The sequence below is a fragment of the Tenrec ecaudatus genome, chromosome 11, assembly GCF_050624435.1.
Source record: "Tenrec ecaudatus isolate mTenEca1 chromosome 11, mTenEca1.hap1, whole genome shotgun sequence".
NCBI classification, from domain to species: Eukaryota; Metazoa; Chordata; class Mammalia; order Afrosoricida; family Tenrecidae; genus Tenrec; species Tenrec ecaudatus.
In genome coordinates this window covers 856,218-871,202 of record NC_134540.1, presented here as the reverse complement: position 1 = coordinate 871,202, position 14,985 = coordinate 856,218, and the positions used below count along the sequence as shown (strand labels likewise).

Genomic DNA, 14,985 nt, shown 5'->3' with positions numbered 1-14,985 from the left:
CTTCCCTCCGGGCCCGCCCGGCCAGCATCTCTCTTCTCAAGATGGGGAGTCAGTGTATTTCTCTCAAAGCGGTACTGTCAGCTCTCCTGTCTGTGCTCCTAACGCTCTCTTGTTCTACACGAATGGCAAGGCTGTCTCCCCCGGGAGCGTGGATGTCTGCGTGGTGACGGGCTTGATATGTTTACACGGGCCTTTGCCCCGAAGAGCCGCTGCGATCCGAGACGAGACAGAGGCGTGTAGAGAGCCAAGAGGATGCCCTTGACAGACCCTCTCCAACTTCCTCACCCGGTGCAGCCACGAAGCTCATATTGGACATGTGAGGGGCTCCTGGCAACGCCGTATTTCTTGCTGTTCCTTCTTTCCCGGTACAGCCGACAGGAGTCCCGGGCCGGTAGTGCATACACCTGGGCTGCTAGCCACAAGGTCAGCAGTTCGAACCCTCCAGCTGCCTGAGCGAGAGGGAGGACGCTGGCTGCTCCCATAAGATGGCTCACTGTCCTCAAGTCAGTGCGACTGACGCCGAGCTCCGTGGGTCCCCGAGACCACAACGGCTGACGGGAATCGAGGGCCCAGTCTTTGACCCGAGGAGGTGCTGGTGGTTTCGAACTGCCGACCATGCGGGTCCCAGCCCGACGTGCACCCACTCCGGGGCCTGGGATGCTTCTGCTCTAAGGTCGCTGTGAGCCCGACTGGCCCAGGTGGCAGTGCACTGGGTCTTCCTGGTTTCAGGGGGCACCCAGCTTCCACCTTCGGAGGGGAAGGTGACTTCACGCTACTTTTCCTTCCGCCATCAGGGCTCAGGTATCCCACCCACTTTCCCCAAAGCTAACCGATGTGCCCTTTCTGCATCCCTCTAGCCAAACCCCCATGACCACTTCATAAAGCATGTCCACTGGCTGGTCCATAGCTGTGTGACAGGAGGTCAGTCAGAGAGTACGGGCCGGCCCCGTTCACCGACGCATGGGTTACACACGACCCTGTGATCGGTGGAGGCCACAGACAACGTCTCTCGGACACGTTTGCCCTGGTCTCCCCAGGGTCCTTCAAAGAAAGGTCCCATTAAAACAGTGGGTCCCCAGGGCCTCCACTGGGCAGTTCAGTGCAATGCAGAGAGAGAGAGAGATGGGCTCAGCAGGTGGTGGCAACTGCTTTGGGAATCCCAGAGGGTGCTTGTGATAGGTTTTCTAGCAATATTTTTAACTCACTCATATTTCCCTACGTAAGGGGAGGTGCCCCCATAGGCAGGTGGAAGCTGCGCATGGAGTCCGGACGATGAAGAAGGATGGATGCGTCTGAGTCGTGGTGCTGGGGAAGATCACGGGAAGTACCAGAGACTGCTGAAGGGACAGACTGATCTGTGTGGGAAAGTACCGCTCCAGGTTCCTTGGAGGCGAGGATGGAGAGACTTCGTCACAAACACTTTGGACATGTTGCCAGGAAAAACCAGTCTGGAGAAGGACATCCTGCTTGGTAAAGGGGCAGGGAAACGAGGATGGCCTTCCGCAAGATGCGTTGGCACAGCAGTTGGGTCGATGGGCTCAGACGTCAGAGTAACTGAGAGGACGGTGCCGGGCCAGGCAGCGTTTAGTGCCGGGGGCACAGGGGCGCCAAGAGTCCGAACCGACTGGGTGTCGAGCCAAGATCTCTGTGTTCTGTACAGGAAGCCTCGCTGTGGCCCGGTGAAGATTCTGAGGTAACGTTTCCAGGACCACGGCCCTTTTGCAACAAGACAGAACTGGATGGTGCTCGGCCACCATCAATGAGCTTTTTGAGCAAAGAGTCAAGTAGCCGTGGCATGGTGCCAAGCCTCCGTGAAGCTGTGGGGGTCCACGAAGCCCCAAGACTGTGGCCCTGAGATCATTCTGATATTAAGCCGGCAATAAGCCCGAAGTCATCTTAAAAGCTAACGGGAGTTGAGTGGGCCTGGTACAGAGCACCAGCCTGCTGCACTGAGCTCTTTGAAGAACGTCGGTGTGGGGTCAGGGCGACAATAGCAATGGGGACCCTCTGGTGGGAATCTCAGGGAGACACTTGGAGGAGAGATGAGAGGGTCGCACCCTGGAAGGCTGTCATCCGTGCCACCGAACTGACCATGCAGAAATGAGCGAATCGGTGAGCATCTGCTCTGTCCGCTCTCAACCACCAGCAAGCACAGGGGGCTTCACTAGCTGGAGGACAGGAAGTCTAAACGTTCCCGGGAACGTTCTGTCAATCAAACGCAAGACTAGGGGACCGGCTATCTATAGCACCCCCAAAGTGACAGAAAGACAGTCTTTCCTGTTCATTTGCAACCACAAGGTCAGCAGTTTGAAGCCACTAGCTGCTCTGCAAGAGAAAGAGGAGGCTGTCTGCTCCCATGGAGAGTTGGTCTTGGAAATCCACAGAGGGAGTTCGACCCTGTCCTGAAGGGTTGCCATGAGCCAGAGTGGATTCAATGTCCTACAACATCATAGGGTCATTTCCTAAGATGCTTCTGTCCCTGCGTACCCACTCCTGGTAGATGACAAACCAGTATGCCCAGCTTCTCAATGGTTAGGGGCCCCTTCATCCTTTCTGATACTGCCAGACATGACATCGCACCATTAGTGAGCAGGAAGAAGCTACCCAATGAGGCTTTCGGGCCTCATTTCCAGCCAGGTCAGAGCTTGGCCTAAGACACCTTTGGTCACGCTGTGACAACAGAGGCCCCCTTCTCCGCCCCAAGAAAACAGAACCCAACAGAACACAGACGGATGGGGAGAAACCACCCCCTTCCCTCCCGAGGTGGGGAAATGTTGGACAACACATGAGGACAGGATCCCAGAGTCTACACCAGCCTGCTCCCAGGTCTACATCAGCCTGCTCCCAGTCTACATTAGCCTGCTCCAAGTCTACACCAACCTGCTCCCAGTCAACACCGGCCTGCTCAAGGTCTACACTAGTCTGCTCACAGTCTACATTAGCCTGTTCACAGTCTACACCAGCCTGCTTCCGGGTCTGCACCAGCCCGCTCACAGCTCCTCCCCAGCCGCCATCTGTTTTCTGTATCAGAAAGTAAAAGAAAAATATCAAAGACTGTATGACGAAAAGGCAAGCAGTGGGATCTGAAACTGGTTTGAGGACCTGGGAGCTGACATCATCTTGGCCCCATAACAGCTCGTTTTGAAAGCCGGCCTCACATTTCCCCTGGCTTTCAACTTGTTCTTTTTTTTTTTTTCGGGGGTGGGGAGTCGGGGGGGGGTCTTGGTGTGTGTTTTTCCTCACCGCTTTCATCTAGCAGGAAGTCATCCTGGTAACGAAACTTCTCGGGTCCACATGCAATAAAAATGTCATCGTCACCGAAGAAGTCTTGAAGGCACGTCACCTAGGAAAGAACAGGCCAGAGAGACACACATGAGGCGCTGCAGGGCGGTCGGCACGGAGCGCCCTCCCCCTGCCCCCTGCGAATGAAATCAACAGGCCCAGCGTCGGGCATATGTTACTACTCATAAACATGGAACCTTTCCAGGGTGCAGGAAGACGGGGCAGGCAAGCCCACCAGTAACTGCCCCAAGGGAAGCTACAAGGGAAGGGGGGTGAGGCAGCCACATGGGCAGGGGGAGGGGGCTCGCAACTCTCCAGGGTCGACGCGTGCACACGTGTGCTTCCTGAGGCGCTGCAGCACGTATGTGCCTGGTAATCACAGCTTGAGGTTCACTACTGGAGAAAGATATAAAATGCAAAACCCTCAAACATCTGTGCATTTAACCTGCTCTGCACACACTGCAGGCCGGGGTAGGAGGGAGCGAGCTGTCCTCCTGGCCGAGCCACAGACAACATTGGGACAAACGGACTCCCCACTCCCCGTGTGGGTGGGAGTTCATCATGCTCAGGGCCTGTCAGCGCTGCTGGGAGCGGCAGCCAGGCCATCCTCGGACGGACGCACCGCATGGGGACTCTCTGACGTGTTGGGGAGCCAGGATGCTACTCTGAGGCTGGCGCACACCTGACCCAGGCCCGGGTGCTCTCAGGTGCTTCCCGGGCATCTGGAAGCCGGACAATGAATGTGGCAACTGAAGAAGAACGAATGTGTTTGAAGATGCCGGGGGTGCTGGGTGTTGAAAGTACCGGGCAGTTACAGAAAAACAAACACGGCTGTCTTGGAAGAAGACAGACGTGAGGCCATGCTGGCAGGAGAGACCAGTCCTGGAGAAGACATCATGCTTGGTCAAGTGGAGGCTGTTAAAATCAAGAAGCAGGAAGACGCTCAGGAGGTGGATGGCACCGTGGGGGCAAGCGTGGGCTCAAACACAGCAAGCGCTGAGAGGACGGCGGGGGCCAGGCAAGGTGTCCTGGTCTGGTGCACGGGGTCACTGTGGTGGGAACCAGCTCCGGGCTCCACCACCACCAAGGGCCTGATGCCAAGTCTGAGGAGTAGGGGGCTTGCTCCAGAGCATCAGCTGGCATTCCCCCAAAGGCACGGGGAGAGGTCATTCACTGCCCGCTGTCCGTGAGAGAACGCAAACACACGGCTGAATGACCAGAACCCTTGGTCTGCTTTGTGTCCTTTCTGCTCTGCATTCCGGATGGGTTTCCCCACTGACGGCTTCACACCGGAGCGGAGGGGCCAGGTCAGAAGTGCAAATTGGAACGGACCAAACGGCTCCTTGCTGGAAAGGCTCGGGTGGCAGAGGAGGCTGTCACGCCAGGTTGCAGTCAAGTGGGCCGACGGCCACCTGTCCACTTGGCACCTTTCCCTCCACCAAGCAGCCCCAGAGCCCTGCAAGTAGCTAGCGTGTGGCTGCTAGCCGAAAGGTTGCTGGTGTGAACCGGGGTCTGCAGAAGCAAGACCTGCCACCTGCTCCCACAGAGATGACAGCCCAGACGCCCACTGGAGCAGCTCTGCTCTGTCCCCAGGGGCCACCACGCGTCAGCGTGCAGGCCAGGGTGCCCAACAACCACAAATGTGCCCTCCACCAGGGGCAAGAGTAAAAAACCCATCCACAGCCATCAAACGGGTGCCAAGGCACAGCAGCACACAGGAGAACGTGGGTCTTGAGCACTGGGTCTCTTTCACAGCATCAGCTGTGCAGGCCAGGTCAGGAAGGATCCATGAGACGTTTCGGGGACAGAACATCTGTGACAAAGACGGTGGAAGATGGTAACCATGACTCCTGACTGGGATTGTAGAAATTACTGACTCGGGGGAGGGGGTGCATTTTGCTCCAATTAAAATGAAGTGAACGTGAATAGAGAGATAAAGGATGAGACACTGGAAAAATGCAGAAGTGGAAATATTAAGGCTGAGAAGAGGCAGATGTCCAAAACTATAGGAGAAACGGACAATGATGAGACTCAGTTCTACCTCAGACACCCATCCATGGTCATCCATCTGACCTCAGTAAGCCTCTTACGTCAGACAGCCTCCTACCTCAAGCAGCCATCTTACATCAGACAGTCATATTACCTGAGTCAGCCATCTTACCTGAGTCAGCCATTGTAAATCAGTTAGCCATATTACCTCAGTCAGCCATCTTACCTCAGTCAGTCATTGTAAATCAGTTAGCCATATTGTCTCTGTCAGCCATCTTACCTCAGTCATACATTTTACCTCAGTCATGTTGCCTCAGACAGCCATTTTACCTGTCAGTCATTCTACCTCAGTCGGCCATCTTACCTCAGTCAGCCTCTTACTTCAGATAGCCATCTTGCCTCTGCCAGCCATATTTTTCTGTCACCCATCTTATCTCAATCTGCCATGTTACATAAAACACACACATTTCCTCAGTTAGCCATTATAACTCAGTCAGCCATCTTACATCAATCAGTCATCTTATATCAGTCAGCCATCTTACCTCTAAGCCATATTACCTCAGCCAGCCATTCTACTTCAGTCAGTCATCTTATCTCAGTCATCCATCTTACACCAGTCAGTCATCTAATCTCTGTCATCCACCTCATCTCAGTCAGCCATGTTAACTCAGACAGCCATCGTGTCACTGTAAGTCATCTCACTTCAGTCAGTCATCTTACCTCTGTTAGCTACTCTACCCCAGTCCACCATCTTACCTAAGTCAGCCATGTTACCTCAGAAAGCAATTCTACCTCAGTCAGCCATCTTAACTCAGTCAACCATGTTACCTCAGTCAGCCATATCAACCCAGACACCTACAGAACCTCAGTCAGCCATGTTCCCTTACCTCAGAAAACAATTCTACCTCACACAGCCATCTTGTCTCTGTCAGCCATCTCACCTCAGTCAGCCATGCTCGCTCAGTCTGCCAGCTGTGTTTAATAAAGTTGTGACAGTCTTCGTGTTTGGACGCTACCACCGAGACCACTACAACTATCAGCGGGTCCCGAGGACAGTGCCAGGCTGCTCCTGTGGTTTCCTGAGACTAATGCTCATGGGAGCAGAAAGCCTTGCCTCTCTCCCGAGGATCAGTGGGTGGGCTTGAACCACCACCCTTGCAGTTAGCAGCCCAATACCTGCCCCGCTGTCCTGCCATGCTTCCCCATAGCAGCAAAGATTCTGTGGACTGGATTCCGCTGCGTGATCTCCGACTCCTGGCTCCACGCTTGTCAGAGCAGTACGACTTCACGTGGCTTTCAGAGGTCGACCTTTCAGACCTCGAACACCAGGCCTCTCTTCCCATTCGCCCTGGGTGAGCCAGAACCACTAGCCTCGCGGTCAGCAGTGGACCATGTTCACCACTTGCGTCTCCGGGGACCAAATATCATCAGAAACCCAGCTGACGGGTTTTCTTTTAAACTAACAGTAACCGCCTGGTTAACCCACACTCAGAAAGACTGGTGATCTGAGACCAGGTAGCCTGAACTGAGAAACCAGCTCCCAAGATCTAGGAGCGGCGGGTTCCCAGGCACAGGACTGGAGCCCCGTGTTTCCCCTGTAGACTTCATTTGATGAAACCATTGTAGCAGTCACACACCCACTGCAGGCTCATGGTGTCCCAGAGATGTTCCCTCGTGCGGGTCAGACTGTCTCGGGAAGGGTAAGCACGCCTCTGCTAACCTACCAGCAGTCGTGCAGAAGAAAGGCTTGGTGATGTGATCTGCTACCATCCAGGGCTGCTCACGGCAAGGCAGCTCTTCAAAACCACCAGCCGCTCTGTGGGAGAAAGACGGGGCTTTCTACTCTCATGAAGTATTACAGTCTCAGAAACCCACAGGGACAGTTCTACCCATCCCTATAAGGTTGATGTGACTCAGAATTGACTCGATGGCAGGGGCTATCTTTGTTGTTCTTTTTAATTTTGAGTGTGTCTTTTATTCCCTAAAGGTCCTGATTTGTTTCCCTCTTAGAATGAATAGGAACTTTGACTAGGACAACCCAGGACTTTAAGGGACACATAAGGATGACCACAAAGCACATCCACCTCCCACTCCAGACAGCCGCCCTGTACAGGCCTCCAGCCCTGTGCATCTTGACATGGTCGGTAACCCATCTTTCTCCCTCTGAGCGGCTGATGGGTTTGAACCACCAAGATGGAAACCCAGGGCAGTTTTTCTCCGTCCTATGGGGTCAGTGTGAGTCAGGATGACCTCTGCGGCCCTTAACAGCAGATGACAAAAGGAATTCCCAATCGAAGGAGAGGAGAGGTTTGAAAAAACAGCAAGGTTGAATCCTTGCTGTGGCTTCAGGCAACACCCCCCTCCAAAAAAAAAAGAAACAACAAAACCCCACCAACATGAGTCCAGAGCCCATTCTACCTCACGGAGACAATAAACAGGGTTTAATAGGCTGCAAGCCTTTCTGGAAACAGCCTCACCGGTCTCCTGGGGAGACACTGGTGGATTCAAACCGCTGACCGGGGGTTAGCAGTCCACCCCACCCCCACCCTGGCCCCCCTGTAGCTTAGACCAGCCCCCTCATTCTCTGCCGGAAATCACGTCCAGGCCCTCATGTGCCCCACCCAGGAGCGTGTGAGACTGTGGGACAGGCATGGGCTTCCCGTCCTCCTCCATGCTCGGGGTTACAGAGGCAGCAAGCCAGTAGGGGACATGCTGGGATACTGCCCTGCAGTCCCAGGCCTCACCCACACACACACAGGGGGCGCTGAGTCCTGCAGGCCTGGCCCCCACCCTCCCCTGGTCTCACTAGCACCTCGATGGCCCCCCTTCCTGGTCTCATTTCTTTCTTTCTGTTTAATGTGAGGTTGTAAAAAGTGACCAAAGTAAAAGCCAAGGAAAGTCGGGGCGATGATTCGACTCCCGGTGTCCTGAATTTCAGCCCGCCTGATTCCATCTTCTCTGGTGGAAGGGTGCCTTTTCTTGGGAGCTGCCCCCTGGGGAACCCCACTCATGTGGGAGCCGCTCCAGTGCCACCCGCCATCTCACTGGCTCATCGTCAGACCTGGCAGATAGCCCTTCTCATCCATCTCGGTGAGCTCTGCTGGAACTGTTCGCCATCGTAGGGACAGCTGAGCCTGCCAGACAGACGGGGCATGGGGTCCCTGCTGGGTCTGGATTTGCTTTAAACATTGCTCTCTGTGTGTCACCAAGGAGCCCTGGTGGCATAGTAGGTACGCACTGGCTGCTAATCTCAAGGTCGACAGTCCAAAACCACCAGCGGGTCCTCACGAGAAAGAGGAGGCTTTCTACTCCTGGGAAGAGTTCCAGTCTCAGAAACCCACAGGGGCAGTTCTAGCCTGTCCTTGAGGGCCTGTAGGGGTGGGATTCTTCCCCATGGCAGTGCGTTTCACAGTGTGTCTGGCTCATAGTGACCCGCCACGACAGCGTGGAGCGGCCCCTGTGGGTTTCTGAGGCCGTGGCTCTTCACAGGCACCGTCAGCCTCATCTCTCTCAGAGCGGCCGGTGAGTTCAAGCCCCACCAACCCTTGTTTAGCGGCCAAGTGCTTAACCCTCATGCCACCAGGCTGCTTCTTTTTGAACCATGACCTCTAATACCCGTTCTCTTAGACACCAGCAGAAAGGGGAAGGCTCCCGTTGCCCACCCCCAAGGAAGCTTCGTCCCCCGCAGCACTAGGTCCTGTGCAAACCCACGGCCATAGTGCCCAGACCTCTGGCCGGGCAGACCACGTACCCTGGCTGTTCCAGGTCAGCTTGGTCACAGCTTGGCTTGCACGCACAGCCCCTGGTCCTGCCAACTCCCAGGGGGTCCCTGTCCCCGTCTTCCCAGGTCTGGTTCTGCCAATTCCCGGGGGGGGGGGGTCTCCTTCCCCGTCATCTGGTCCTGGTTTCCTGCCTGCACTCAGCACTGAGACTTGTTTTGACACTTGACCATCTGAGTCCATTCCTGGGACGTCGCCCCACCCGTTTCTGGTCTTGGGAGATGTCCACCCTGCTTTGCTGCCAGATGCCGTCAGTGTGCTGGCATGGTGGAGTGGGCCCTGCCTCGGTGGGTATGTGGGGGCGGGGGGTACACGTGCAGCTGAAGGAGCCACCGCCTGGCCCCTGGAGCAGCCTCACCATCGTCCCTGTGGCTGAGCCCACTGCTTCAGTCACTGTGTCCCTGAGGGTCTTCCCTTTCTCACTGACCCTCAACTGGATGGCGTCCTTCTCCAGGGACGGGTCCCTGACAACGTGTCCAAAGCCCGTGGGATGAAGCCTCGTCACCCTCATCTCCAAGGAGCTCTCTGGCTGTTCCTCTTCCTGGACAGCTGTGCTGGCTCTCCTGGCAGTCCCGGTCCCACCAACCTCCCTGGCCAAGACCACAGTCCAAAAGAATGAATCCTTCTGTGGTCGTCCTAGCCCAGCTTTCAGACACACACGTGACAGTTGAAAGTGTCACAGCTCAGGTCAGGGGCACCTTGTCCTCAGAGCGACATCTGTGCCGATATTCGAAATCCCAACACCAAAATCTCTGCCAGCTCACAGCGGCCCCAGGACAGGGCAGCGCCGCCTCCTCCTCGGGTTCCCAGACTGACTCTTGGCGGGTGGAAAGTCATGCCTCCTCCAACACCAGGGGCGGTCTGCGTCCTCTCTGCAGTCGTGGTAAAGAGCAGGCTGCTTATTAAAAAGAAAAGGCCGGCTCTTGGAGCCCCACAGCCTCCCCCCGGGGGCGGGCAGTTGGCCTCCTTCAACCTGGAAACCAGGGGGAAGTTCTACTCTCCCCCACGGGGAGGTCACTGTGACCAGACAACCTAGAAGGGGAAGCCCTCTAATTCCCCATCTTTCCCTTCTTGTTGAGAAAGGTACAGGCTGTGGAAGACTGGAGGGCTGGGTGAATGTGTGCGGCCAAATGCTCTGCACTCATCACCCCGCGGTTTGGAAGGCTGACCCTGGTGGGTGGGTGATGGTGGGGGAGGCCCTCATCAGGTGTGATCGGGATGACCCCACAGATGTGCTGCAGACTGAGGATCATCCCCACTCTAGCCCCCACCCCATAAAGGTGCTTCCACAAAAATGTCCCCTGCTTGTGTGGCCGCTTACTCTGTCCCCAGAGGCTCTCTGTCTCTGAGAGATCAGGTCCCATTGTCTACCACAGGGAAGGTGCAAACTGACTCCCTTCTGATGCTGACCACAGATTGTTCCCCGGGAGATAGCACGGGACATGCCGGGTTGAGGCCTCCGGTCCTGCAACACTAGGGGGTAAGGGGCCCTCAGTTAACTCTAGTACCCGCCCGCCTGTCACTGTGCTTCTGGTGCCCACCCACCCTGTTACACCTGTGCCTGCAGGAGGCTCGGACACCCCGACTGTAAACAGTTGGAAGAACATCGCTCTCTTTGTGCCAACATCGGGTCATCCCGCTCTTTCTGTCTCTTCACTCCCTACCACGGCACCGTGGGGCCTCGGGCCATTCCGTTGTGGGGCCCCCACATGGAAGAAAAGCAAACTATTCCAAGATTGTCTTTCTGGCCAGACAGCTCTGATGGAGAGCTCTCCTCCGGAGGGCATGTTGGCGGGCGTTCCTGGCCGGATAAAGAGCTCCAGGGTCCAACCGCCAGTCTTACAGGACAATCCGAGAATGAGCCGTGTTAAGATGGCATCTCTGCAGCTCCGTCGCAGGAGGTGTCTGCAGGGATAAACTGCTGAGTTCCCCGGGCCGACCCCGATGGGAGGCCGGGGAGAACTCCCTCTGCGTGGGCTGATGCAGAGGGCGGTGGGGCTGGGCCAGGTCATCCTGGGGGCGTTCCTGGCTGTGGCAGTTCTCTGGGACACCTCAGCTGGCACATTATCTCTATCTCTCTCACCCTCTCCCTGTCTCTCTCAGCCCCATAGGCCATGGTCTTGGGTGCTCGCTCCCTTGCCTGCAGTGGACAGTCTCCAGGGCGTCCACAGTTGGCTCGTGCCCCTCACCCAGCCCCTCGGGCTTCCACAGAAGCAAGGTGTCTGCACGTGGGCCAGCCCGGCCAAGGCCAGCAGGGTCCCTGTCCACAGGGTGCGCAGGGACCCTCTGCGGCTGGCTGACACAGTCACCTGCAGGGACTGAACCCAAGAGGTAGTGTGAGCAGGTGAGAGTGAGGCTGTCCCTACAATGCGCAAGTCAGCCGGGGTCAGACCCTGCCTCCCTCCCTCTGTGGGAAACCGTTCCCTGCCACAGGTGTCAAACGGAGCAGGGAATCTTGCTTTGCTTTGTAGATTTTAGCCCAGAAAACGTCACGCTAAACTCAGGATGGAGGTGTGGGGAGTGAACAGGCCCCTCAAGATCACACCACAGCAACCTCCGCATGATGATTCTGCCTCCTGTTTCCTTTCTCTTCTGACTCCTGAATCCCATGTCCTTGCCTGCATGTGCCGGGTTACCAACTAGGCACTTCTGCTCCCACCAAACCCCAACCAAACTCTCTGTCAGCGAGTCAACGAAGACCCCAGCGGCCCTCTAGGACAGGCTAGAGCTGCCCTGTGGGGTTCCAAGGCTGCGGCTCTTCACAGGACTCGGAAGCCTCCTCTGTCTCCGTTGGTGCAGCTGGGCGTTTCTAACTGCTGGCCTTTGCAACACTTTGCCACCAGGGCTCCAACAGGCGGAGTGCTGAGGGCCTGTCTGGAGTCCGACATGAGTAGGATCGTGCCCATTTTCCATTAAGTAGCAGTCTGTGGAATGAAGACACTGCTGTTCACCAGTGTGGTAGGCCAGGGGCTCCGTGGATGGGGCGATGGCCGTACAATTTCTGCAGTGTGTATTTTCAACAACAGTTCTTAAAAGTATTGGAAAGCAGCTAGCTTCTCCTTACGGAGCTTCTCTTATGGGGCTGGCGATGGAGCAGGCTGCTGACACCAGCCACCCCATGGGGACAGACGAGGCTGCCTGCTCCCATAGCGATCTGCTGCCATGGGGCCCACAGGAAGCCCCTCTCCGAGGGGCTCACTGCAGCTGGGAATGGACGCCATGAGGTGAGTGGGATTCTCGCTGACCACGTGGCTGACCCTTCCCAACAGGTGTGGGCAGAGTCCAGTTCCTTTGGATTTCCCCCCCTGCTGTTTGCTAAGGCGCCCCCTCCACCCACCCACCCATGCCCTGCCCTCCCAGTCCAGACCTGGGCAGGCGGGGCACAGGTGAGTGTGTCGGCTTTCCCGCGGAAAAGCAGACCTTTTAGAAGCTTTGCAAGAGATTCACGACTGAGAATCATCGCAGGAAGAGAAGCCTGGGCTCCGTGTCTCATCTCGTGGGCTGCTTGACGCTGCATCCCACAGCCATGGTGCTGGCTCGGGAGGAATCTCTGAAACGCTGCCTGGCACCCAAGTACGAGTTGGCTGTGTGAAGCACTTCTATTTCTAATCCACTCGCCTGACTGTGCAGCTCGACATTAAAAGGGATCTCTTAATATACAGTAAACTCCACCTCCTCAAGTAAATGACATTTTTCAAATGACGAGCTCCCAAAGCTACAAAGTTCGCCATCGTCACCGCCATCACCCCAACCCTTGTCACCTGTGGGGCCACCATGAGCACCCGCACCCAAACCCCTACCTCCACCATAGCCACCCCCACCACAAGCCCACCACCTCCGCCATAGCCACCCCCACCACAAGCCCACCACCTCCGCCATAGCCACCCCCACCACAAGCCCACCACCTCCGCCACCATCTTCATCACTATGACCACAGGCACCACCATGCCTACCGCCACTGTCACCAACACACCACTGCTGCCATCATCAAGACCACCATCACCACCTCCACCGCCTTCACCGTCATCTGCGTCAGCACCTCTACCTCTACCTATTGCTACCATCACACCACTGCTGCCACCATCCTGCCACCACCACTCCCTCCACAACCATAACCATCACCATCAACACCTTCACAATGGCGACTCTTGTAAGACTTTGGAGTTCGGTGTTAGTTTCTGTTTTCAACGAGCCTTTAGTCTAAGGTGCTTAACCACTTCTAATTGATACTGTTCTAGAACTTTCCCCTGACCGTGCCAAGCCCCGCAGTCCTGCAGTGTCCCAGATCCAAGGGTAGACAGGGCACACGCTATCGTGTTAATCACTCACAGTAACCCTGTGGTCAATCAGACAGATTTAAACAAGGAAAACTCTCACAAACAAGCCACAATGCAAAGGAAAAGTGAAGCTCCCTCGCTTTGCCCCGACACCAGGGCGCTGGGTACGGGGGTCCCTGTGAGTCAGAACCCCCTCTGGGAGGTGGGCGGGCATACACACTGGGATTGGGCGGCTGGCCCGGGCCGGTCGATCTCTCATTCCCTTGTACGTGGGCCGCTTTGACTGGGAACTGATGCCCCGGCGCCCAACAATAACAACTGAAATACTCACTACAAACACAACCTAAAATTAAATTCCAAAATTATTTTGGGGGAGGAAGAAAAACTACTTTAAAAATAACCCCACGCTTGACTGCAGCTAATGCTAACATTGACACAGCTGCAAAAACATCACTGAAGAAAAAGACTCATTCTGACAAAAAGATCTTTGAGAGCAGGTCTGCTTTTGAAGTCCTGGTGGGAGCCATCTCTGGGGCTCACGGCGGCAGAGAGACCTGGTGGCGGCTGCCATCAGGTGGAAGGAGAGGTGCCTGACTGAAGGTCAGCTCCCTGCTGGTGAGCGGATTCCAACCCCAGAGGCCCTGGAGGGAGGGGGGCAGAGCCCAGTGGGGAGGCAGAAACAGAATGTCACAGCCCAGCGTGAAGGCTCCGGAAGCTCGTGTTTGTGAGGGTCCAGCTGAGCATGTGCTTGGTCTTCGACAGGAAAGGATGAGCCACGACCCTGTGCCTGCACCCCATCCTGGCCTCTCACTGCGTCCACCTACAGCTGCCATCTCACCACAGGGCTCCGGGCCATCAAGATGTGCAGAGGCCTGGCCACTGGCTTCCACCATGGATGGAGCCGGGTGCCCATGGGACAGTGTGAGCATGGCAGGGCTCAGACAGGGCAGTGGGCTCCCAGCAGGACATGCACACCAGGACACCCCACACCTGGGGGGCAGAAACAGTCCGCTCGGCCTGGCCACTGCATGTCCATCCAGAGAGAAACAGGGGCTGGAGTTTAGTAGGCCCTCGGGATTTTACAGGCTGACAAAACAGTTTATGTTAAGACAGCGAAGTTGTGTGCTCTACACAACTTGAACCAGGCCCCAGCGCTGGGCCCCAGTGCACACGGCTAACCCTCTCGGGGCCGGCCCTTCCTGGCTGCGCCCCGGCCCTGGAAGGTGGCCGGGCCTCCCCGGGGGTGGGGGCACTGCCACTGCAGGAAACTGGTGGTGTTGGGTGGTGAGTAGCTGCCGCCGACTCACCGTGACCCTATGACAGAGCCCAGCTTGCCCCACAGCGTGTCCTGGGCGGCTGTGGAGATGAGAGCCGGTGCCAGGCCTCCTCCCGTCCCCCCAGACCCCGGGTCAGGCAGGCTCCAAGGTCCCTGGTCAGGCTTCAACCAGGCACACACATGAGCCACATGTGTGTGGGTGTGTGGGTATGGGTGATGTGTGGGCCTTTCTGTACATGTGGGAGAGTGATTGCATGTGCAGATACTGGAGCACGCATAGTGAGTGTGCACACGTGTGCACCTGTGTGTGTACATGCAGGTGTGAACGTGTCTTTGCCTGTTTATGTATAGGTCATGTGTGCTGTGTGTGTGTTCCTGGGTT

The 14,985-nt window shown here is 56.3% G+C and overlaps 1 protein-coding gene across 3 annotated transcripts in view; it reads right to left on the bottom strand.

Annotated features, from left to right (window-relative positions):
- Window positions 1-14,985, bottom strand: part of DCLK1 (doublecortin like kinase 1) — a 158,881-nt gene that overhangs the window by 81,466 nt on the left and 62,430 nt on the right. For all 3 annotated transcript variants that reach the window (XM_075562748.1, XM_075562747.1, XM_075562746.1), the window contains exon 4: window positions 3,244-3,343. In XM_075562748.1, coding sequence (XP_075418863.1) covers window positions 3,244-3,343 — 100 coding nt within the window. The remainder of the gene's footprint in view (window positions 1-3,243; window positions 3,344-14,985) is intronic.